Source organism: Parasteatoda tepidariorum, chromosome 2, assembly GCF_982258835.1.
Source record: "Parasteatoda tepidariorum strain Cologne lab strain chromosome 2, Ptep-v5.0, whole genome shotgun sequence".
NCBI classification, from domain to species: Eukaryota; Metazoa; Arthropoda; class Arachnida; order Araneae; family Theridiidae; genus Parasteatoda; species Parasteatoda tepidariorum.
Window position 1 is genome coordinate 4,799,535 of NC_141756.1, and position 23,729 is coordinate 4,823,263.

The 23,729-nt window shown below is 27.0% G+C and overlaps 1 protein-coding gene across 4 annotated transcripts in view; it reads left to right on the plus strand.

The window, feature by feature from the left end:
• The window catches only part of LOC107439224 (SAM and SH3 domain-containing protein 1), a 147,924-nt gene extending 125,362 nt beyond the window's left edge, over nt 1-22,562 (plus strand). For 2 of the 4 annotated variants that reach the window (XM_043044429.3, XM_071177059.2), the window contains exons 4-12: nt 3,461-3,535; nt 5,253-5,393; nt 9,578-9,659; nt 12,566-12,720; nt 14,267-14,482; nt 15,982-16,144; nt 18,387-19,273; nt 20,454-20,585; nt 22,127-22,562. In XM_043044429.3, coding sequence (XP_042900363.2) covers nt 3,461-3,535; nt 5,253-5,393; nt 9,578-9,659; nt 12,566-12,720; nt 14,267-14,482; nt 15,982-16,144; nt 18,387-19,273; nt 20,454-20,585; nt 22,127-22,417 — 2,142 coding nt within the window. In that variant the 3' untranslated portion in view covers nt 22,418-22,562. The remainder of the gene's footprint in view (nt 1-3,460; nt 3,536-5,252; nt 5,394-9,577; nt 9,660-12,565; nt 12,721-14,266; nt 14,483-15,981; nt 16,145-18,386; nt 19,274-20,453; nt 20,586-22,126) is intronic. The other 2 variants (XM_043044430.3, XM_071177061.2) reach the window with 1 other exon arrangement.
• The last annotated feature ends 1,167 nt before the right edge of the window (nt 22,563-23,729 follow it).

The window sequence follows — 23,729 nt, forward strand, 5'->3', positions numbered from 1 at the left end:
ATATTCATCAATTGAATCTGTTCTAAAAAATGATTCAGCGTGATAGTAAACTAAGTTTAATTGCTGTAGTGTTAACCAGTCAAGCACAGCAATGACATCTTAATCACATGGTTGGGCTTTATCAAGTATTCTTTTTCTCGAGTTGCAAGTTCCCCTTAGGAATAGCACGACGATGATCCAAAAAGTACACGAATTTTCCAATTATCGAAATTAATAATAACAATAATAATAAGGAAAATTAGTCAGAAAACTAGAAGAGTGCGCGGGCTGATAAAAAAAAAGTAATCAAGAAGTGAAGGTTATATACAATCCAAAATGATGCTTGTTACCATTTTTTTTAGCAAATTTGTAAAAATTGCTCTCACTAACTTTTTTCTTCATTTATTTACAGTTGTCATTTGATAAATGTAATTAAAAATAGTTTATTAAATAGTGTTCCGATTTTAATTGTTGTATGATAAAAATTAATGCGTAGAAAATTTGTAGATATTAAAATTATATAGGTTCTGTTTGGTTAATTAAAGTCCTGTAAATTAAACTAATTTACAGAATTCATATTTTATGTATCTCCAAAATCATTTTTAGATTATTTTCATGTATTTATAAAATACAGAAATAAAAATGATAGTTTTTTTTGCTAATTTATTAAATCAAGTTCTTTTATTAATCTATGTTTCGATAGCTTCTTTGATAAAATTAATTTTAAAAATTCTTCGTCTTATTCTATGTAAAATAATTTAATATTTATATTCATAATTTAGAGAAGACTAAAAAAATTTAAAAAGCCAATTCAATTCAATTTTAATTTACAAAAAGAATTTTCGAAAATTCCATTTATTAAATTAAAAAAATATTGATATAAAACTCGAGTTTTTCTGCCAGTTTAAACTAAGTTCTTATCATAATACATGTTTCGATTACTTCTTCGATAAGAAACTAATTTTAAAAATTATTTGTTTTTTTATTTTTTAAATAATTTAACAAAAAATTTAATTTGCAAAAATGTTTCAAAAATTTAATTGAATAAAATAATGAAAACGAAAGTGAAAATTTACAGATTAAAACATTCTTTAAAAGTCAAATGCATACTCAAATGGCTTATTGAAACTCTAATCACTCAAACTGCTGAAAAAAATCAGTCATAATTTTAAATGAATGCCAAAAAATGTTTCGAAGTTCTCGGAAATAAAGCGGGGGAAAAGAAAAAAAAATTATGAAACGGAAAAGGATGAGAAGAAAAAAGAGTTATTTTTATTCTTTTTTTAATCTCACATTACGTCATTGGTTCTGAAATCGTCATCAAACAGGTTGTAATATATTGTAATCGTTATCGTTTCTCGTTTAGAACACGTTTGTTTGTTTTGAAAAGCTTCAATGAACCGGGTACTTTAAATATGTAATAAACTTTAAGGAATTGCGGAAAAAATACTGTAATTTCAATCTTTCTAAAAATTTATCTACTTCTTATCAAGAAACATGCTCTTTACTAAAGTAATGCTTCTTCCGGTCGTAAGTTAACGGAATACATTTTCTCTTTTAAATAAAAGACTTTATTCTGTTTACGCCCCGTATCTTCTTAAAGATTATATTTGCTTTTTTCGTATTTCATTCAATTTGTATTATTCCAAGCACTTAGACGAGTTATTTATGTTTTAAAAACGCTGCCAATAAATCTAGATATGAATCACTATTGGTATATTTTCATTATATGTTTGCATAACCCTATTTCTTACACTTAAACAGTTGTTAAAATTATTACACAATTTATTTGTATTTTCTTTTTTTAATCTCCTGAAATTTCACTTCGTGTAAAATAACAGGGGTATTAATACAGGACAGTAACGGGATGTTTATGTACAATGTTTTTCTTTTCAGTGTTTTTATCAAGGGTGATCCACAGAGCCTCCCTTTTACAAAAATAAATGCATCCTCCTTGTTAATTATGCTATGCATCTTACTCCTTTTTTTTATTTTTAGAAAATATTTAGTGCCTTTTTTAAATACTATTTCTATTTAATTTATATATTGAAAAATTTAAACTATCAAACAGTTTTCTTAATAAAATAAAACTATAAAGCAAATGACTAAAGTGAATTAAACTTCGATTTCGAATAATGATAAAGACTGCAAAAGACCATTCATTTTTAGGATATTCCATATTATAATTGCCACATGGGGATCGATTAAAAATACCTTTGCTACAAAAAAAATTGCATTGTTCAAATATTTGCTTGTTCAAAATATTGTTTTTACTATTTTAGTTATAATAATAAACTGTATTGTTATTAAATATTGTTATATGGGTGGGTGCTTATCCATCTTCATTCCATTTATTGTCAGTACTTATCCGTAGGCGATAAAGTCATGATTAAGAAATCCGTATATTTAACTGGGTTTTTTTAATACATAAATATAAATGAAAGAAGAACAGAATTTACTTACACTGGCCAAATGGAGAAATTATGCTATTTGTTTAAATGTTTATTATATGATTATTGTTTTATTTATTAATGTTTACATTGATGGATCTGTGCTTCCTAATGCCTTATTTTGTTATTTAAAAAATGCAACTATTAATATTAATAAGTTATAAATTTCACTGAAGCTTCTATTCATTTTTATGCAAAGCTAAGTGTTATCAAAGCTGAAGTTTGTCCTCCCTTAGAAAGAGTTACTATGCCCTTTCTTTTTTCTGAGGAAGTTTTTCTTAAAAATAAAATGAGTCAATGCATAATTATTACAAATATTATGAATTATGATTGCAGTTAAAAAAGCATATTTGACTATTTATTATAATTATTTAAAATTTGAAAAAATCAATTTATTTATTTAGAATTAAATTATGCATTAAAAATGTATGATAAAAACTGGACTCAGAATTTATGGACCTGAGGACCATTGTGGACTCTTTCCTCAAAATTAAAATCAAGTTTTCATATTTTGTAAATTTTTCTTCAAAGTCTTTCCAAATAATAATTTACCTTTAATTCTAGAAATATCAGTTTTCATAAATGTACTACACTATTAGTTTCAAATTTTGTGTGTGATTATTTTAACTAAAAACTAGATGTTTTTTGCTTTTTATTTTTATTTGCATGTACTAAATGTCAAGAATTCTTTCCATAAATTTGTGGAACATTGTAAGCATAGATGAATATTCATACAAGAAATATATAATGCAAATAAAAAATTACACAGCATTTCACCTTTTGCAAGAAAGTTAGACTGGACCTTGGGACAAATGTCTCTATTTTACCTGCCTTGAATACTGCCACGTATATTATAATGCCTAAACTATTAATTAGTTAATTTTAGGGATAGGGATTAAAGTTGCATATCAGTAGTGTGCATTTTTTAATTATATTTTTCTGTTTTTTTTTTTTAATTTTTACTTGTAACGTTTTGTAATGAATGTATATTAAATTCAGTTTGATTTATATTTTTTTGTTTTCTTTTCAAGAGTCGTACCAGTTACAGTACTAGTGAAGATGGTCATTCCCATTCTTCTGACTATGAAGAACAAGATGAAGATAAAGTAAGTATCACATCGTGTGTTTTATGGCATTTGAAAATATTTTTAATTTTAATTTTTATCATAAATGCTTTATTAAATGCTTAAAATTTGTATGTTTTGATAATTCTTTGACCTGATATTTTAAATAATGCAAAAGGATTTTTTAAAAAAATTTCCTTCTTTTTAAATTTTTTTTACAGGTTTTTTCTATTGTAATTTTGTTAATTATAATAATTTTAATAAGATAGTAAACATTTTTTAAAAATATTTACTATAATTTATAGTTGTTAATATTCCTTTAAAACTTTCAATTATAACATAAAAATATTTTTAAATGAACTACACATTTTAAAAGACAGCAACCTTCGTACTATGGGACTTATTGAAAATAAAGGGGAAAATAAAACCTGACCTTTGGACCGCCAACATGGGTGGGGATGAGGAATGCTAAAGTGATTGTCTGTATATTGTGATACTTCCTAAATTTTAACTTTTCATAGTCATAACATTTGTGTTGTATCTGCAAACATAGAGTAGTTTTGCATTAATTATTTATCCTAAAATGTAAACTTGTGTTTTTGCTGATGTAAAAACAGAGTAGGAAAAAAAATTTTCATCTTATCTGACCTAGTATTTTGCCACATTCGACTGGACAATCGGTAGCCTACAATATAATATTTAAAATATGAAACTCTATACATTTGTTCTAAGATATAGGCACTTTTTTTAAATTAGCTACATGTATATACACTAATTGTGATTAATAAAGTAATTAGTATTTTTTGTATCATCTATAGTAGAAAGTAACAAAAATTTCTAATCCGCATAATTGATCTTCCTGGAAAACCAACCAAAGTAGACATCTTTCCCGGTTTTTACATTCCGATTTTTGATTGCAACAGTAAGCGGGGGCATTTTAGTGACTAGTTTAGTTGGTTGAGAATGGGAAATTGAAGTATTGATAACTTAGGTTTTATTTTATGTATACCAAAAAGTAATTGGAAGTGGGGGACAAATTAAAATTTACTTTCTAATAATCTAACAAAAGTGTCTGCTGTGTGAAAAGAGAGTGAAAGAATTTTAAATTAATAATATAGCCTTTTTTATTTTGCTGATTTTCATAGCTGTTTAAGTTATAGTTAATTTCAGCTCATCACCATTTGTTAATGATTGGATTGCATGAACTGACCTTTTTTCCCTTTCTAATTTTTTTTATTGCATAAACACAACTCTATGTAACCATTTACTGACGAACCATTTTTACTATTACATGTGGTGCACATGTTGTACCAGCTGTAAGCAAGTGGTTACATTTAAACTATCCACTTTTATTCAGCCATTTCATAGCACTTTCTCTCAAACTTCAGAGGTATTCCGTAATCTGATATTTCCTTAAATAATTACCATTATATCTTAATAGTTACTATTATATCTTTAAGTGATTATCTTAAATAAAATATGTAAGAAGCATACTTTCCCACTGTATGCATGAGTACCCCATTAGTGCACCACATTACGCATCTCATTACACACCTCCTAACCCATTGGCTGAAACAGCTGTTAGATGTTCATAGTTCTCCACGCGAAGCAAATGTGATTGAAGGCTTATGAAGCAGGTGGCCTCTTTGGTGTTAATCTTTTTTCCTTCTGTCTTGTATTTGCTAATAAATGTTTAATTTAGTTATGGCGTTTGCCTTTTCCCATATGTATTATATCTATTTTTTTAATGTTATTGCAGAAAGTAGAAGCTCGTTTTTATAGAGATTCTAGAGAAAGGACCTCTTCCTCTTGGGCTGGTCGTGTCCGAGATTTACACAGAGATGTCAAAAAGAAAATATCAAGACTGCGAAATTCAAGAGGTGCTACTCAAGATGAAGAGGTAATTATTCTTTTTTTTTTATATTGTGTTGTATTCAGTATTGTCTTTTTTATATTTAATTGCTATTATATCTTTGTAGTTTTGACAGTATTTTTAAAATAGAGCACAGCAAAGCTCAATTTAAATAATGTCATTTAACTTCTTTCTTTAAAACTGCAAAAATTCAATATATTTATTTATTACAGTAATCTCTGTTTAATGTGATCACTTTGGGGTATAATGTTTTTGATAACCAACATATTGATATCAATAAATTCATTCATTCATCAACAGTCCTGGGGGAACCCTGGGTTTCTCGAGAAGACGAGACCAGTCCTTCTTTCTGCGCCATCCAGTCTCTGGCATTAGTTGAGACAGGGTATCCGCGCACTTGGAAAGTCATGAATTTCGGTATTGAAAAAACTTTGTCATGAAATGTCATGATTTTAATTATTTTTTTTAAAAAATCATGGAAAGTCATGCATTTAGGTCGCCGAAAAATTTTAGCTTTAAAATGGAATCGCCCCTCCCCCCCCCCAATTTCATAGTGTTCTGATTATCTGAATTTGTAACAAAATCCCCTCTCTGAGTCTTATTTTATTAAAATGTAAAATGTTTTTATCATGTTCTTTAAAAATTATGGTGTTCTTTCAAAAAATGAAAGAAAAAGCATCATTTCTAGAGCGAAGTATCTTTTAAACTTCTGTGATTTCAGAATTTTTGTTATTAATTATTTTTTTTATTTTATCAGTTTAAAATTCTAGCTGAAGCAAGCCAATCATTGGCAATTTTTTTTAAATTCTGAAACAGGAACAGAAAATTCAGGAGTATATCTTACCTTTCTGATGAACAAGAAAAGTATCTTTAGAATATAATTCTGCCGTAAAAAAAAAAAAAAGAATTATTTGCTCAGCTATTTTATTACTTCAACTTGTTTACTCTGCTTTTTAATTTTAAAAATCAATAAATATGAAGATGCAGAGTATAACAGTTTTGGTAATACCTATAATTTCAATTAACATTTTTATAATGCTTTTTAAATTTATTATTCTGTTTTTGTCGGAGAAAATAGTAAATAATTAAGTCATGAAAAGTTCTTGAAATTAGTCATGAATTTGAAAATCTAAAATATGGCAGATACCCTGTTGAGACAAAGTCACTTTGGAGGCTTTGCAGCAACTTCAATATGGGTCTGCCTCTTCTTCTAACTCTTATTGACTTTGCCAGAAAGATTTATTTCGTCGTTCAATGATCATTCATTCTTAAAATGTGTCCGATCCATTTCATACATTGACCTTATGTCCAGTTCTCTGAATGACCCGTAAAGTTCAGGGTTAGTTCTCTTTTGCTAAGTTCCATTACTATAAAAGCCATCAAAAATAGATCCGATAATCTTGCTTACAAAAATTGCAAGAGTTCTCGTATCAGCCTGGAATAAAGTTCACATTTCAGATGCATATGTGAGAATTGCCCTAATGAAACTTTTAAACATCAGCAACTTGGTATTCTGTTTTATGTTGTCAGACTTCAGAAATTTTCTTTGACCCTAAAAGCATCCGTTGATCGCGGTTATTCTCTTCCTTACTTCTGTGGACAAGAGATTCTCGGCGTTGATTTCAGAGCCAAGGTAGTTAAATGAATTCACGTTTTCAAATTTGTATTCTCCAATCTCAATGTGTTTGGATGTATCTGTGTAGGTAATAAATTGCATATACTTATTTTTGCTCTGATTAATTGAATGGTTCATTTTCTTAGCCTCTCTTTCCTGATCCAGGAGCGCTTGCTTGAGGTCTTTTAGACGAACCCATAAATAATTAACAACAAATTAATAGGACAATAAATGAATCACAAAATTAGATAAATTTACCAATTTAAGCCACTCATACCGAGTTGGTAAATATAATGAGAACAAAAAACTTAGATAAATTCTTATTTTTATGTGTTATATATTTCCTTTCAATTATAAAAATTATGTATAGTTAAAAAATATCATAAATTGTAGATAGACTTTTCCTAAGAAGCGCATCTCTAAATTGTTTGTAATCATAATTTTTATTGAAATAATTGGATCTGTATTGTACTTCACAATTCAACACTTTAAAAGCATGCATCATTTTTAATAGACTGTTATAAAAATTTAAAATGTCTGTCTTATGTTTTAAAGTTAAACCACTTCACTTTCTGCTATCTATATTGTCAAATTCTACGTAAGTGACATAAAATGGCAACATGCTGATTCTCAGTTCAAATAATATATTGCTCTTCTGAGACATGAACATAATTATGATATGGCATTAACAGCCAATTTCAATGCTCCTCTTCAACATGGAGATAATTTTGAAGAAAAACACTGATAACATTTAATGATATCCCATAAAGTCATTATTTTAACAAGCAAATGAATGGCTGATTTATTTTAATATCAATAAGCAATTAATAACACCATTAACCTTTTTGTTTAATGTATTTACTTGTTGTTTTATTTTTTAAAAAAATAAAGAGTTTTTTTACGAGAATAATAAACTTAATTGAATGTACTCAAATGACAATATACTCAAAAAGTGAATGAATCGGTATAAATTACTTCATTATAATATGTAATGAAATGTATTAAACACTTTTAATGAAATAGAAGAAAAAATTTGTCATTTCGTTTTTATGAATTTTAATTTGTGTTGCCTATTTTTTAGTATAATTAAGATAATGTTGATTTCTGTTCAAGCTACTTTAGTATGCTTTAAAAGGAAATTTATCAATACTGTGATGCATTTGAATAGATTTTTTAATTTGGTGGATAGCATTTCAAGTAGAATAGTTGAGATGTTTTTAAAATCTTTTGACATTTTTCAGGTTTCTATCTAGATTGAGAACATTTAAAAATAATTTTACATTGAAACTTATGGTATACAATAATTACTTATAGGTTACTTTAGTTTTTGTTTTTAACATTTGTTATTTAATTAAAACTTTATGAGTGATATTTGAGAACTAATAACTTTTAAAATGTGTTAAATTATTAATCTAAATGAATGTATTTTATGAATATTAATTTGATTTGTGAGATATATTCAGCTTTAACCTATGGTTTATCAAATTATGCAAATGTCCTTTTACAAATCAAAGAGAACTTTTACTTTGCATAGCAATAGAACTGAAGAGAAAGAGTTTAGAACTCAAAAATCTTTTTTATATAAAACTTAAATGCTGAAAAATGTATTCTTATTCTTTATTAATGCAAGTTTAAAATGTAATGGGTAATATGCCTTATTCTTCAGCTGTATTGTATCATTATCTACTTTCATAACCATGTCGCTTTTTTATGGTGCTATTCTCTATTATATACTCTAATCTTTGATATTGGGGGTAAAATTATAAGAGGGTGTAAATTGATCATCCTCCTTTAATTTTTAATTCTCATAAAATTTTGTATCATGTCTCTAAAAAATGTATGGAAGTTAACTGAATTATCAGTGTTTATACCCTCAGGCAAAACCTGGAAACCTCAGGGAATTCGAAAATCTACTTAATAATTCAAATTACTATCAGGGAAATGAATATTTTTTGTTAAAAATCTGTAATTTAAAAAAAAGCTTTTCTTTCTTTTCTGATAAAAATTTTTAAAAATTCTCAAGAATCATAAGATTTTTTAGAAACGACTAGATACTTTATGTGTTTGGTTGCTTGTGGTTGCAGATACTTAAAGGAGCGATAGTAATTTTGAATTGATCTGTTTTAACTTTTGTTTCTGCATTCTTTTAATGTTTTATCGGTGTGTTTTATATGCCAATGTTATTATCATGTATTTACTAACTCATACTGCATATGCTACAAATTGTAGCTTTGGAGACTCTGGAAATTTTTTCCAGTGATTGAATATAGTGTGTTTATGATTGAGTTTCCAGTAATTGAGTTACATTTAATATAATTAAAACAGAATTTCTTTTGTTAACTTAAATTATATTAAATGTAATTTTTAACAAGACATCTACCTGATTTAATTTATTTTAACTTACTTAGAACAAAAACATAACATTTTGTTATTGTGAAGTAAAACAATTGAAACATTTAATTATGAGATGTATAAATAAATCTACACACAGAACATATATGCATTTTTTTTCTTCTAAAATAATTAGAAATGTGTATATTATGTTCATAGAATAAGAGTTATATCTGCAAATATTTTATGTTATGAAATATTGTAGCAAGAAGAAGGGGCGGAGAATTCTGATGTTGTCATTCAACCTGGGAGCTCTGTAGAAAGTATTCCAAGTGGATCTGGTTCAAGTAAGATTGCTACTTTTTTTTTCTTCTGTTATTCAACTTTTTGCTTTAATCATCACACTGTTAGCATTTTCATGTGGGAGCATATCTAATTATGATAAATTAATGCATATACAATAGTTTAATTTCAGAAATTTTGCATTTTAATATTTCTTCTTATTTTGGTTATAAAAACCTTTTTCTTTTTGTAACATTGACATACAATTTAGGTTTTAAAAACTTTTTTTTTATTTTAAATTAATTTTAAGTGAAGTGTGTAAAAAATTTAGATATATAAATGAAGTATAAGGTGTGGAAACATTTTAGAAATAAATTATTCAATAATTAAATTTTTGTGCACAAATGGCTGACTTTAAAGTTATTGAGTCTTTATTAAATTGTTCTTAGCAACATGTTTTGCTCTTATTTAAATTCATATTATTATTATTTAATTATTAATTGATTCACTTTTAGCAGAAATGATAAAATGATCTCTACTAATCCTAAATATTAGTTAAAAGTCTAAATTTTTTTTTAAATGAATAAATTAATCAATTTTTAACAATTGAGGAGGATATTAAAATTTTTTACTTACCTAACAAAAATCTATTGAAACAAAACTTAATTAACTTAGAGAGGGTTACCTAAATTTATTTCACTCAATAAAACAAAAAATGGGTTAAATTCTAAGCCTTACATGTCCACCCACAGCCTTGTTTCAGGCGTGACAAAAATTTTAATATTTTTTCCCCCTTTTAATCCAAAACATAGTTTTTTAAATTTTTATTTTATTTAATTAAGCAATCTATTGTTGGATTATATTTTTAATGACTTTTTTGTATAGTGTTTTAAACACAACAGAGACTACATAATGAGATTATCATATGAGATTATCAAGCAAAAGAAGCATTAAATCTTTGAAACTGATCAATTCAATCTCAAAAGTATTACTAATTGTATTTTGAATTGGCAATTTCAATTATTGTTAGGTCTTTGATGATATTGGTAAGAATGCAGCTTATTCTACATTTATGCAGTGAAGGCATCAAATGTAAAATTTTTACTAGATTATAATATAATACAATATAATCTAAATATAATACTGATTTTAAAAGTTCACACAATATTAATCTATCTCTGGAGAGAATTAACTCATATATAATTTCCTAAATAAATATTTTAATTTCAAAGAACTTTATTTTTAATTGACTGAAAAATAGTTAAGTTTTTCTGTCAATTAAAAATAAATTTTTCCTGCAACTTAAAATGACAATATTTAGTATTAAGGAAAATATTTGAATTAATTCTGTCAAGGGATATTTTAATATTGTTTGTATTTTTAAGATAAGTATTATATAAATCTTGTTTAAATTAAACTTTACATTTTGAATTTTATATATAGTTAACAATTTAAAGAAGAAGTTTTAATTAACTGAAAGAGGGTTTCATTTTAAATTATAAATTAATAAAGTAGTTTAAGTGATGACATATTTCTGTCTGTGGATAACAAAACATGGTTCATAATTTTTTGTTAAATAAATGCTTTATTTTTGGAAAGAACAAAGAAGAATGTTTAAGTTTCGTTATACAATTTTTGAAATATAGAAAATCCTTAATAATTTTATAAATAAAAAGTTTGAGAAAAACCAATGATTTAAAAAAAAAAGCATGAAAAATTAAATAAAAATAAATCACCTTGATATACAAAATATAATACCGCAATCCAAACCTATTGCACCGATACAAAATCACAAATTGATTGAATACAACTAATTGCTTATTTCCAAAGGGATTAATTGATAAGTTCTTTTAATTGTCAATGAACATTTCAATTCTTTTTCATAATGATGAGAAGAATAAGGATCAAAATGTAACTATCGGTTGTAAACTATCACAAATATGTTGCAAAATAAATAATGCAGCAATAAATAATTTCAGTTAAAAAGGTAATTATTCATTTAAAATAAAAGCCAGCATGAAAGAGCCTTTATATGAGTGTCCCAGGGACTCAGAAACAGAATAACCATCAAACAGAATAACCATCAACAAAATGAGTCTCCCCCTAATCATGTCCCTGAAAATATACTATATCCAGGGGTCTGTCTAGGTTTTTCTGAGAGGTACCTATTTTGTGAAAATTTAGACATAATTTGTGAAAAATTAAAAATTATATTAAAAAAATCAACACAAAAATATGGATTTATCGTTTCTTAAGGGATACAAAAATAAAATTTTAAGAAAAAGTATTTTGTGAAACTACCGTTTTCCTAAAGTTGAATTTGTGAAGGTACCGCTAAACGGTAGTAAATTCGGTCTGGACAGACCCCTGATATCACAGCCCAAGAAATTCTAGATAATTCTCTGTTTGGGGCTATTTTTGACTTGAAATTATACAAAGTGGTTCCATCGAAACCTGATGTTTGAAAAAAATTATAGATGGAAGTTTAAAAGACCCTAGATAATATGGAAGTAATTTAAAGATCAAGCAGAGGACATTTTTATGCAATATGAGATAGTCTGCTTTGTGGAACATGAGGGATGCAATTTTCATTTGTGAAGAAGGTTTATTGCTTTTTAAAAGAAGGCATAAAGGGGAATTAAGTAGAAATGACTAACCTTTTGTAAATGTATGCAGTTCCCTTTCTTCTTAATCTCATAATAAATTGTTCTTTATGTAAAAAAAATTTTGATTTTGGTTAAGTAAAACAAAAATATTTTTTCCCTGAAATAATTGGTTCTTATTTCCTCATTTTTGAAAGGAAGTGGATCCTCAATTGGGGAGGTTCAAATCCCTAACACTTCCCTTTTGCGCACACCACTTGCAAGGAGAGTTAAAACTGTGAATGCTAAAGACACATTTTTTTTAAATATTTTCTCTATTGTTACAATTTACAGTACCTGTAATTAATGTATTTAATTTTAACATTTAGGCCTACAACCTCCGACCCCGACGAGTAGCAACCGCAGTTCGACATCTGCTGGAGAGGATGACCACAACTCCTACGTCGGGACGTTTATTGGGAAAGCTCGTGCACTTGTTGATTGTACTCCTAGCCCCTATGATAGAGATGGTCTAGCTTTTAAAGTAAGTCACTCTTAATGCTTCCTTAAAAAAATTTTTATACTAAATGCAAATTTTATTTCCTTCAAAGATTTATGTCTTGAATGCATGTAACACATTAACTTTGCTATGTAAATTAATTTTTTAAATGTATTGCATTCTCAAAGTTATATCATTTTTGTATTTTTTCATTATGCTGACTTAACTGTTCTGATTATGTGCTGACTTATCTTTTTCATACAATTTCACTACATCTTTCTCATGGCATTATCTGAGAGGGTAATCTTTCTAAAATTTTCTTATTAAAATTATTGCGATTTTAGATAATGTTTGCAGCTATTTTTAAATATTTTAAAAAAATTACAATATTTTATAAACTATTTTTAAGTTTTGTATATAAGAAGATTAAAATTTAAATAATTAAAAATTTTATGCCTTTTTTTTATAGTTCAACTTTTAAAAAATGCTTCAATAAAACAAATTATTAGAAAATGTGAAATTAGCTTAACTATAATAATCATTTACTTATTTTTAAATTATTTTAGGATGCAATTAATACTTTCATGAGAACTTAAGGTTACTTTTTTGAACTGAAAAGATTTATAAGTGATTAATCATAAACAGTCTTTTGTTTGAAATTCTTTACAATTTTTTGAATTATTTGATATGTAGGTATACTAATGTATGAGTATACTGTAAATTTGTATAATATGACCAGATAGTATGAAGTAATTATATGTTTTATACTACAATTGATAGATTACTTGATAACTTTTAAATTTTTTCTAGGTTTTAATAGTGTTTTTGTTTAACAATAGTATTTTCAGGTTTTCTTTACTGCTGCACTGTGTTGTTGCATGTATTTTTTTTATATAAATGTTTTTTTTTTTTTTAAATTTTCTTTTACCACTATTGAACAACCAACCCGATTCTGCGTGTACGACCACCAATGTTCAACTATGTAGCCTTGTAATTTTTTACCCAATCCAGAAGGCAAAGGAACTTTTGGATCAAATATTAGGAGAAATTAGCCTTCATGGAGGATTTATTCGATGGAATTAACCCTCAATTACATTACACGGAGAGGAAAACCTTGAAAATCTCCCACGGTTAACGTAATTGCAATGGGACTCTAACCCATGGTCTGTCTATCACTGAGGATATTTAGAATTATTGTTTGATGTAATCAGGAGGAACTGGAGAAATTAAAGTATGATTTCTGTATAATGCTTTCTTAAAAAGATAATGAACAACTTAGACTTAATGCTAAATCAAACAATGCCAAGATTTCAAAACGTTGGAAACAAGTGTTTAAAATTATTCCAATAAGTGTTTTTGTGACATTGTTTAAATAAAAGCAATTTTCTTACCAATTCTTTGCCAAACGTAGACATATTGATTGATTATCTTTGAAGTAATCTCCGACTGTATTGATATTGAATTATCAGTAATCACTGTACTTCTCCTAATTTTGTTTTACATTTGTTTTATACTAATTTTTAAAAGTTTAGTGTAAATTTGTTAATTCTATTTTTACTACGTAATAAAAAGATATTTCATTGTTTTTCAGAAAGGCGATATTATTGATATCATTGCTAAGCACAAAACTGGTATTTGGGTTGGTATGGCTCAAGGAAAAGTTGGCCATTTCAAGTTCATAAACGTAGAGGAAGTGGTGGAGGAGCGAAAGTGCAAACACAGGCGCCGAAAGAATAACATCGATTGGTTAAACCTGCCAAAAAAGCCTGAAACTTTGGAAGAACTCTTAAAGCAGATTGGATTAGAGGTTTTAATTCATTTTTTGTTAATTAAATTATTCACGATTTGAAAAAGTAATTATTATTTGCTTAAAAATGAGTTAATTATTTGTTGACATAGTTTTGAGAAAAGGTTTGTTCTTTTTTATAAAATTATTTTAGAGAGTGTTCTATTTTATGAATGTGTTAATATTTTTATTTGTGCTCAGTTTTACATTATACTGTAATAAATTTTTAAAACTATGATTAGTGTATTCAAAGCATTTTAAAGATAAAATCTCTTTTTTTTAAATATGCTTTATTTCTATTATACTAAAATATAAAAATATTAGCCATAATTTTTTTTCTGTTCATTTTAATTTCTGTAATCTTTTTATGTACAGCAAAATGTACTCACCGCCTCATTTGGGGGTTAATCTTGAAATTTTGCATCTTCTTTAACTTGTATTTCTGATTTACTCATCAATTATCATAAATTGCTTTTTAGCATCCAAATTTGATTCAATATAAATTTTTTTAATTTAATTTGTACACTTTCTATTATAATTTATTTTTTGATAATTGTTTTTTTTTTAAATCAGCTGTAAGATATCTTTACATTTACATTGTTTTTGTTTTTTAACTTTTTATTCTTAGTGTCATCTCAAAGCATTATGGTAGAATCTAATATCTTGTTTTGTTTAATTTGAAGTTGTTCCGTTAATATTTTTTTAATCAATGACTCTGTTAATATTGTAAAATAAACTCCAAGCTTACCTATCAGAGCACTGTGCCAATTTTCATTTTTCACGACATATATTCTAATAAGTCTCATTTATTTTTTATGCCTTTGCTAAGTTTAATTTTTGTTACTCCAAACTAAAACTTTTTCACACAGAATTAAATTCTAAAAATGTTCACTATATTATGTGTGTTACTCATGTATATTAAGTCTTTGAACTTTGAATTATGAGGCAGTTTTAAGATTTACTGTATTATGCTTGTAATTTTTGAAAACTAAATTACTATGCATTTTTCTTTTGTTTTTTATTATCTTCAACAAGCAGAATAAATTTTTTAAGAACCTAATTTTTAAACTGCTTTGAGAAAAGTGTGGAAGGAAAACAAACTTATTAGTCATTGAACAAGAGAACTGATATAATGTATATTAGGTGTATCAAAGTTGAAAAGGCATATTGAATACTGTGTAGCATTGTTTCTTGCTCTGCAGATTAATATTTGAATTATAATAATTATAAATTTTATTTATATTGCGATAGGTTAAGACTCAAAATATTTTTTTATTTTAGAGAGTTTGTGAAGGATCAGAAGCAAACTGGTAAACATTTTAAGTGTCTTGATTTTAAAATTAGGCCAATAGTCCAAATTACTAACCCTACCGGTCCATGATAAAACACTGAACAATTTTACCGGTCTTTCGAGTGAATCGGATTGAGAAACACTGCTCAATGGAATTATTTGATACCAAATTTATGTGTCATCTTATATATTGTAATATTATGCTCTAAGTGTAATATTTATTTCATAGGAGTATACCAATGTTCTGGTTCTAAATGGATATGATGAATTAGATACATTTAAAGAAATTGAAAAAGTAGACTTAGATAGTTTGGGCATCCTGAACCCTGAACACAGCTCTAAACTTTTAAGAGCAGCAGAAATTTTACAGGATGTAGACCTAGATATTGAAGGTATGTTTAGTTTTATTTAATAATTATCAATATAATATCAAAATGTTTAAAATCTTTGTGTGCAATTTTATCCATATACAGTCGAACATCATAAACACAAAACTGTTTAACATGAAATATCACTTTATATGAAACTTATGTTCAGTCCCGTGAGTCAGCAATCAATTATTGTTATATTTTACATGTTAAACATGAAATTTTCAAGCTGATTATCGCTTAACATGAAAGGAAACTGGAGGCACAACGGAAAATAAGCATGTGAATTAAATCCCAATCATTCAAATATGAGGAATGCAATTTCTATTTTCTTCCATTGTTAGAAATAGCAGATGGGCAAATAAATAAAATTGTTTAAACTTTTAGCTTATTTTGTTTGGTTCACAATATAATTGTTTACATACATTAATCTAGAACATAGCATATATTAATAGTATGTAATAAAATGCTTACATGATGCATCTGATAAAACGAAATTCGGTTGTCAGGAAATAATTATGATAGTCCTGTCAATTTTGTGTTAACAATGTTCGTCTGTATATATATTTCAAATACTTAATGTATGTAAATAAATTTTAAAAAGAAGTTTCATGTTTTGAACTTTTAAGAGCCATGTATTGGTTTTTGCATTTGATTTTCTTTATTAAATCTATGTAGTTTGATGTTTTTAATTACACAATAATTTTGAATTGCAAATTTATAATTTGTGATTGTATATTAAAAACTGTATTTTAAAAAAATACCATAATTACAAAAGTTTAAGATTGATACATCAAATAATAATTATCTTTTAATTATTTCATGACTCTCTGAGATAATTGCATTTCAATATCCGTATATTGTCTATTTTGTTTCTGACTGCTATTGTAGGGAGAAACAAGATTGACACAGTGTGCAGTTCTCTTAACAAAAAATGTGTAGGATATCAATGTATGTTATAAAAAGTTATTCTCTTTCAGAACATATCTTACAAATTTTATGATTGCCCTTAGCAAAAATACTTCATTCATTTTTTACAATTGTTTGATTAAAAATTAAATTTTTAAAAAAAATTTCTTGAATGTTTTTTCAAAATTTTTAATTTGATAATACAATTATTTTTTCTTTTTTAGAAATAAAAAAATGTATTTTTTGATCATAAAATTACCTTTCGTGTTTCAAAATTTTGAATTTTTACCAACAGAAATTTTTTTTTTATGCTTAAAGATGGAATAAAATATTTGAAATATGAAATCAAAATTAAAACTAATTAAAGAGACAAAGATTTTCATAAAATTGTGTTGTAAGAAATTTAAAAATCTTTCTTGTCTTGCTTATTTTTAAAATCAAGTTGTGATGAACATTGTAACAGTTATATAAGGGTTATAAATTATAATTATTGTTATAATTTGAAATTAAAATATAAAAATATTGAAGAAAGAAATTCTCAGGCAGCAGTTCTCAGAAATAACATTTTCTTATTACGCCGAAAATACTTTCTAATGAACTGGTTATTTATAAATCTGAATTAAAAACTTAACGGTTCTAAAAATTATAAACATTAAATAATACTGTTTTTAAGTAATTTGTTAAAGAATAATTATTATGCTACCTTTATAGAAATTATATTAGTGTTCTTTGAATTCAATACACATCTATAATGTAAAGAAAATAAATATAAAACACACTATTTTGTTTCGATGAATCAAAATACTTTGTGCTTATTTAATACGTGAAAAATACTTTTCATTTCCATACCAGTTTTTAAAAAATTTTCTAGAATGTTATTTAAATAAAATTATATTTATGTTAATTAATTTTATAATTTAGTAGCAACCTTTCAAGTTATTCTAAGGCATTATTCTGAAATCTATTTACAAACTTATGATTTTTGTAAATTTTTTTTTCTATATTCTTCTATTAATTAATATGTTGAACAACCCACATTTTTAAGGAACTCCTCGCCAGACCACTCACTCTGTTTAAAAGCGCTTGTATTGTTGTATAGCAGTGCAAAGTGTACTACTTACAGATTTAAATAAATAAAAATTTCAGTTATAATCTAAAGTTAAATAAAATAATTCTTAAATACATATTCTAAGCAATGTAGATGTTTTTAATTTTATATCATATTTTACTCTCTCAGTCATAGATGACTGGTATGGTTTAAATTCAAAGTTCAGTGTCAGTCATTGATGTGGCACTAAACATGCTAAAAACTGATTATTAATTTATAAAATTATTAATTTTTTTATTATTCTTCCAGAAGACCTGGAGGATGAATCACAAATAAAACAGTCTCCAAGAGACTCTGGTTGCTACGCAAGTCACGAAAACCTAATCCAACAAGACTCCTCTCAAAGAGCTTTAAGCAATGGCCAGTTTACTGTCGACCTCGAAGATCAAGATACTAGTCACTCGGAGAGCGGCACTCACTCGAGAGAGGGACCGGACTCTACTCTAGCCATGAATAATCTTGACCTCAGTGGTGAATCCGTTACAAAGTCCATGCCATCCACCGTGGACGACGTTACTGCAGTGACCAGTACAAATGAACATTCTGAAGAACACATGAATTATAACATTCTTCCTCTTCAAAAGATTGTCAACAATGAAGAGGGAAGAACAACAAACAATAGTGTTGTTGACACTTCCTTACCCAAAAGCGAACCAGGTCCTTTAAGTGTTCCTTATTTCTTGTCAACATCTGGTACTAAGTCATCCCCAGGTTCTCCCAGGAAGGTCAGGAACAAGCATAATCGTCACAAGTCCCATTCACATAAAAATAAGGACTTTCTTAGTGAATTTTCCTACAATAGTTACACGTACAATATTTCTAGATGTCGGCAGATATCGGCCGAAACGTATCCCGAAAGAGGGGGCTATGTCTATGCGTGGACTTCTTTCTCGAGGACGGACAATAAATCTTCGAGAAGGAATCTGCACGAATACGATGACATTGTGAGTGATCCTGCAACAGAGGCGGAAGATTCTCCAGGAAGGCACGTTTATAGGAGAGTTAAGCAGAGGAAGGGTAGTCTGCAGACTTTGATCCATGACACAAGGTCACCCTCACCCACTCTTATTTCAAAAGTGAATAAAAAACTAGTTGCTGAAAAAATTTACCTATATGAAGAGCCTTATACTGATAAGGTCAGTTTTTACATTTGAAATAATACAAGTTCTCGAAGTTTTTATTATAAATGGTTTATTTGTTATTTCATTAATTGATTTATTTTTATTTTATTTAAAAGTGTATTTTAAAAATCTTTTCATTAACCATTGAATCTAATGATTATGCTTATTATATTTTTATTTAGTTAAAAATAGTGCATTCAATGCACTTCCAACACTTTTTTTTTACATTTTATTATAAAGTGTTTTTTTTATTTTATTGGATTGCTGTTGCCAATTGATCTAACTGCCTGCCATTTGTTTTATAAATATTACTTAAATTTAACTTGCTTATTTATAGTTTCCCTTTATTTGAAACATAATTATTGGCATTCTTATTTATAACCACAAAAGAATTATTTATCAAATAATTAAAATATTAAACTAAATATAGAGAGTGTAAAAACACTTAATTAAAAATCATTATCTCAGTATATAAATAAATAATGTATACTTGACTTTTTCGTAATTTTTTTAAATGCAAATTATTTATATATTTGCATGTTTTGCTCCTGTGTTTTCTGCTTAGCGACTGTAAAACTCAAATGTAATTTAACACTTAAATTGCATAAATTTCTTTTAAAAAATGACTCAGTGGTAACGCTTTGCTCTGTTGTGCCACAGGTCCTTGGTTTGATCCTCGGAATATCCCTTTGACAGTTGAGTGCGAACAAGAGTAGAGAGACTTCTTCAAAATCTTACAAATTGCTATGTGACTAAAAAAAAAGTTCAGTGAAGAGTTTTTTTTTTTTTTTTTTTTTTTTTTTACAGAAATCTTCTATTGAATAATCAATAGTTTTATATTATTTTCCTCTTATAATTTCTTACAAATAACTCTAATGATTAAATAAAATATATGGAAAAAGATTAAAATTGTACCGTACATTAAGAAATATGTTGACTTCTTAAATTGTATGGAGTTAAGCTTTGTGGAATTTTCAGAACTCAAAGTGAAACATTTTAAAGTAGTGAAAAAAAAGTGAAGCTCTTAAAATTTCTGCTTAATTCAACTGTATCAAACTGATCAAAATTTTAATATTGATTAAATACAGATTAGATTTACTTTTTTTTAGTAATGGCTGTTAGCAAGATAGTATAATACGAGACTTTCCATTATCATTTATATTTTTTTACTTAATAACATATTTGTATGTTTTAGACTGGATTTTGTGGCATTCCTCCAGCTTTAGTCCAAAGGTATTCAGAAGAGCTTCAACATAGTATAGTTGATGTAGCAGATGCTTTAGATCAAATTAGAATAACAGCTTTACAGCAGCAATCTCGACGAGGAGTATGTCTCTTTTCTATTAATTACTGCATTTAGTTTTTTTTCCCTTCTCATTTTATTTTTGCTGTGTTGGTTATCTATAGCGAATTACATTATGGTGAAAAAGAATTGTAAAAATGTTGTTAATTTTTTTATTATTATTTTTATTTATTTATTTTTGTGACATAAACCTGGGTAATCTGTTTTCGCCGCTTTTTAACATATATTTTTGAGTTCGTTGTCAAAAAAGTATACAAATTAGACTGCGCAAATTAGTATTTTAGCAAAGACAGGTTTTTAAAACCTGCTGGCCGAGTACCGAATAGCGGCCAAATTTTCTTAATTTCTATAATTGAGAGCTTCTGTAACAGATAAATAACTAGAACATGTGCCATTTTAAAATCTTGAAATGAATGTAATGTTATGTTTTCTTAGTGCATATATGTTCTTATGAATAGTTTAGAAATTATTTATGATAAATAATTGACATGCATAACTAACGAAACAGGCATGTCTGTATTTTAGACAAATCAATTTACTGTTAATTTAGTATATGTTACATTTTATTTATTTCTGTAGTTAAACTCATATATTGAAGTATATGTGGTATTTATTGAATAAAATTCAAAAATGATAATTGTGTTAAAAAATGTAAAGATATCTATCTTTATTTTGATTGCTAACATCTAAAATAGCCCAAGTAAAGTGAATAACACAACCAACATAAACATGGTATGTATGAAAAAGCATAAGATATGGCATAAAAAAACTATTAACAATATGACAAAACAGCAAAAATAATGCACCCTCTTCTAAGTTGACCACTAAAGCTAAGCACCACAAGTGGTCAACTTATACAGGTTTCACTGTGGTTTTCTAGTTCATGAATATTCTTTAAGATAATAAAATTAAAAATTGAAGATGAAGTAAAAATTTTTGTAAAGATGTTTTTATATGTGCTTATGGAATATCTTTTTTCTCAGAATGGTTTATCTTATAACATTCCAACAAACAATATAATTATTTTACCATTTCGTACATTTATATTTGATCAGTTCAATTTCTTATTTTTTTTATTGTACTATTTAGAATTACTATTCCCATTACAATTTAGAATTACTATATTATACTATTTAGAATAATTCAGTGAAATTTTTTATATAATTCAGAGTTAATCAAAGTTCCTCATTTCAAATACTAACTCCTCTCACCAGGTTTTTACTAAGTAAAATAGTAACTTTTAAGAAAACTTTAAAAAAAAAAACTAATTTGTCAAGTCAATTGTTTCTGTGCCCGGTGGCTGAGTGGTAGCGTTCAGTGGGTCGATAAAACGAGTACCGAGCAAGCTTGGGAATTAAGAACTTGGAGTTCCGCATTCAGCCGACCACCCAACCGGAATATTTGCTCTTGCACCCCAAGAGCCGAAGGTCAAGAAAACTGAGATGGGCACAGTAATAGGCCTTTGCCTTTTCTGGGCTGTCGCGCCACCGAGTTTAATTGTTTCTGTACTTTTTATTTCATTTGTCTGTTGATACTGCATCATTTAACATCTATTCCTTGTTTAGGTTCCCAATGACTTTCTATCCGATTCCTGTGTAGCCCCAGTGATTGAACCCAACTACACAAGTCTCCATGCATGGCTCATATCACTTGGCCTTCCTATGTACATGCAAAACTTCTTTGCTGCAGGTATCACTGAACTCTATCAGATAGCATCCTTAGGTATCGATGACCTCACACATTTAGGCATCCACGATCCATATCATCAGGTGTTCCTGGAGTCTGCTCTAGGTGTCCTATACATGAAGTTCCAGAGGAGGCCTCACACCTATACTCAAGGACATTCACTCTCATAATTATCATTAACTCTGTGACATTTTTTCAGTCCTAAAATTTTTCAAAAGAATAGGGAGGCTTGTTTATATTCAACATTGATGAATGTAGGCAACTTGTCTATATTCAACAATTAAACTAGACATCATCTTCCCCCATAATGTTATTTTATTTGTAAAAAAACTGATGTACACTAAAGATTCTGAGAAACCTCACCATACATAGTAGTTATGAGAAGTAGAGCAGAGCTTGTACAAAGTATAACAATTTTGCAGTCTAGTCGTTAAAGACTTGATGCAAAAATTTCAAAAAAGAGGGTTCGCCATTTATTATTTTTTTTTTAAATATTAAGAATTCTGATGTGTTTTTATTTAAATCAGGTTTTTATTACTTTAAATCGGATTTTCTTGATTTTTTTTAACGAGTTTAATTATTATTGAAATAATGTTAAAAATAAATTATAATATATTTCAAACAAAGTTTCTGCATTAAAAGTTTTTTTATAGTAATCGTAATACATTTAAATGTGTGATTCGAATGAATTGAAAATGAAATAGAAATTTATTCTAAAGGAGTAGAAATGTAAGAAGTTAGAAAAAACTTTTAATTTTCGGATTTTTGAGGATTATATAGTTTGCTCTAAATGCAAACCATTCATTTTTTTCCCTCCAATTTTATAAATAATAGTTAAAAATTTAAACTTTTGGGATAGTTTTAAATGTCTGCAAATTATAGACCTTCTATGGTCATTAAATTTTATCAATTAATATTTGATGTAGTTGGAATGTATTTTATGAATTATGAGTTTGTTTTTATAAATTGTCAACTTTAGCAAGCCTTCTTATTCTTTTAAAATATTTTTTTCTTGGAGCTTATTTTGTTACAAAGTACTTCAAAAGAAATATTTATGTAAACTTTTTTAATCCAGATGAGCATAATGAATATGGTTTAATGTGATTCATAAAATAAACTTTTTTCCGAATTGATTTTCTAAATAAATTTATTTCAATGAGTACTTGCATACTATTTTTGAATTTAATTCAGCCATTTATAAAAAGTTTTCCACCAACATTTTCAATGATTGTAAATTATGTAAAGTTTATTATTAATTTTCATCACTGTATAAATGCTGTACTTAAATTTTTATATTGCATTTATTTATTTATTGTTTTAAAACTACTTCGGCACCTGCAACTTAAAAGCAGCAGATAATGGTTTTTAATTGTGAATGACAATTTACAACTAAGTTGTTGTTCTTTATTGTGTTTAAAGAGTATTTTTTTTAAAATTGTTTTTAGTTAAACTACTACTACCTTTTTATCTTCTTATGTATCC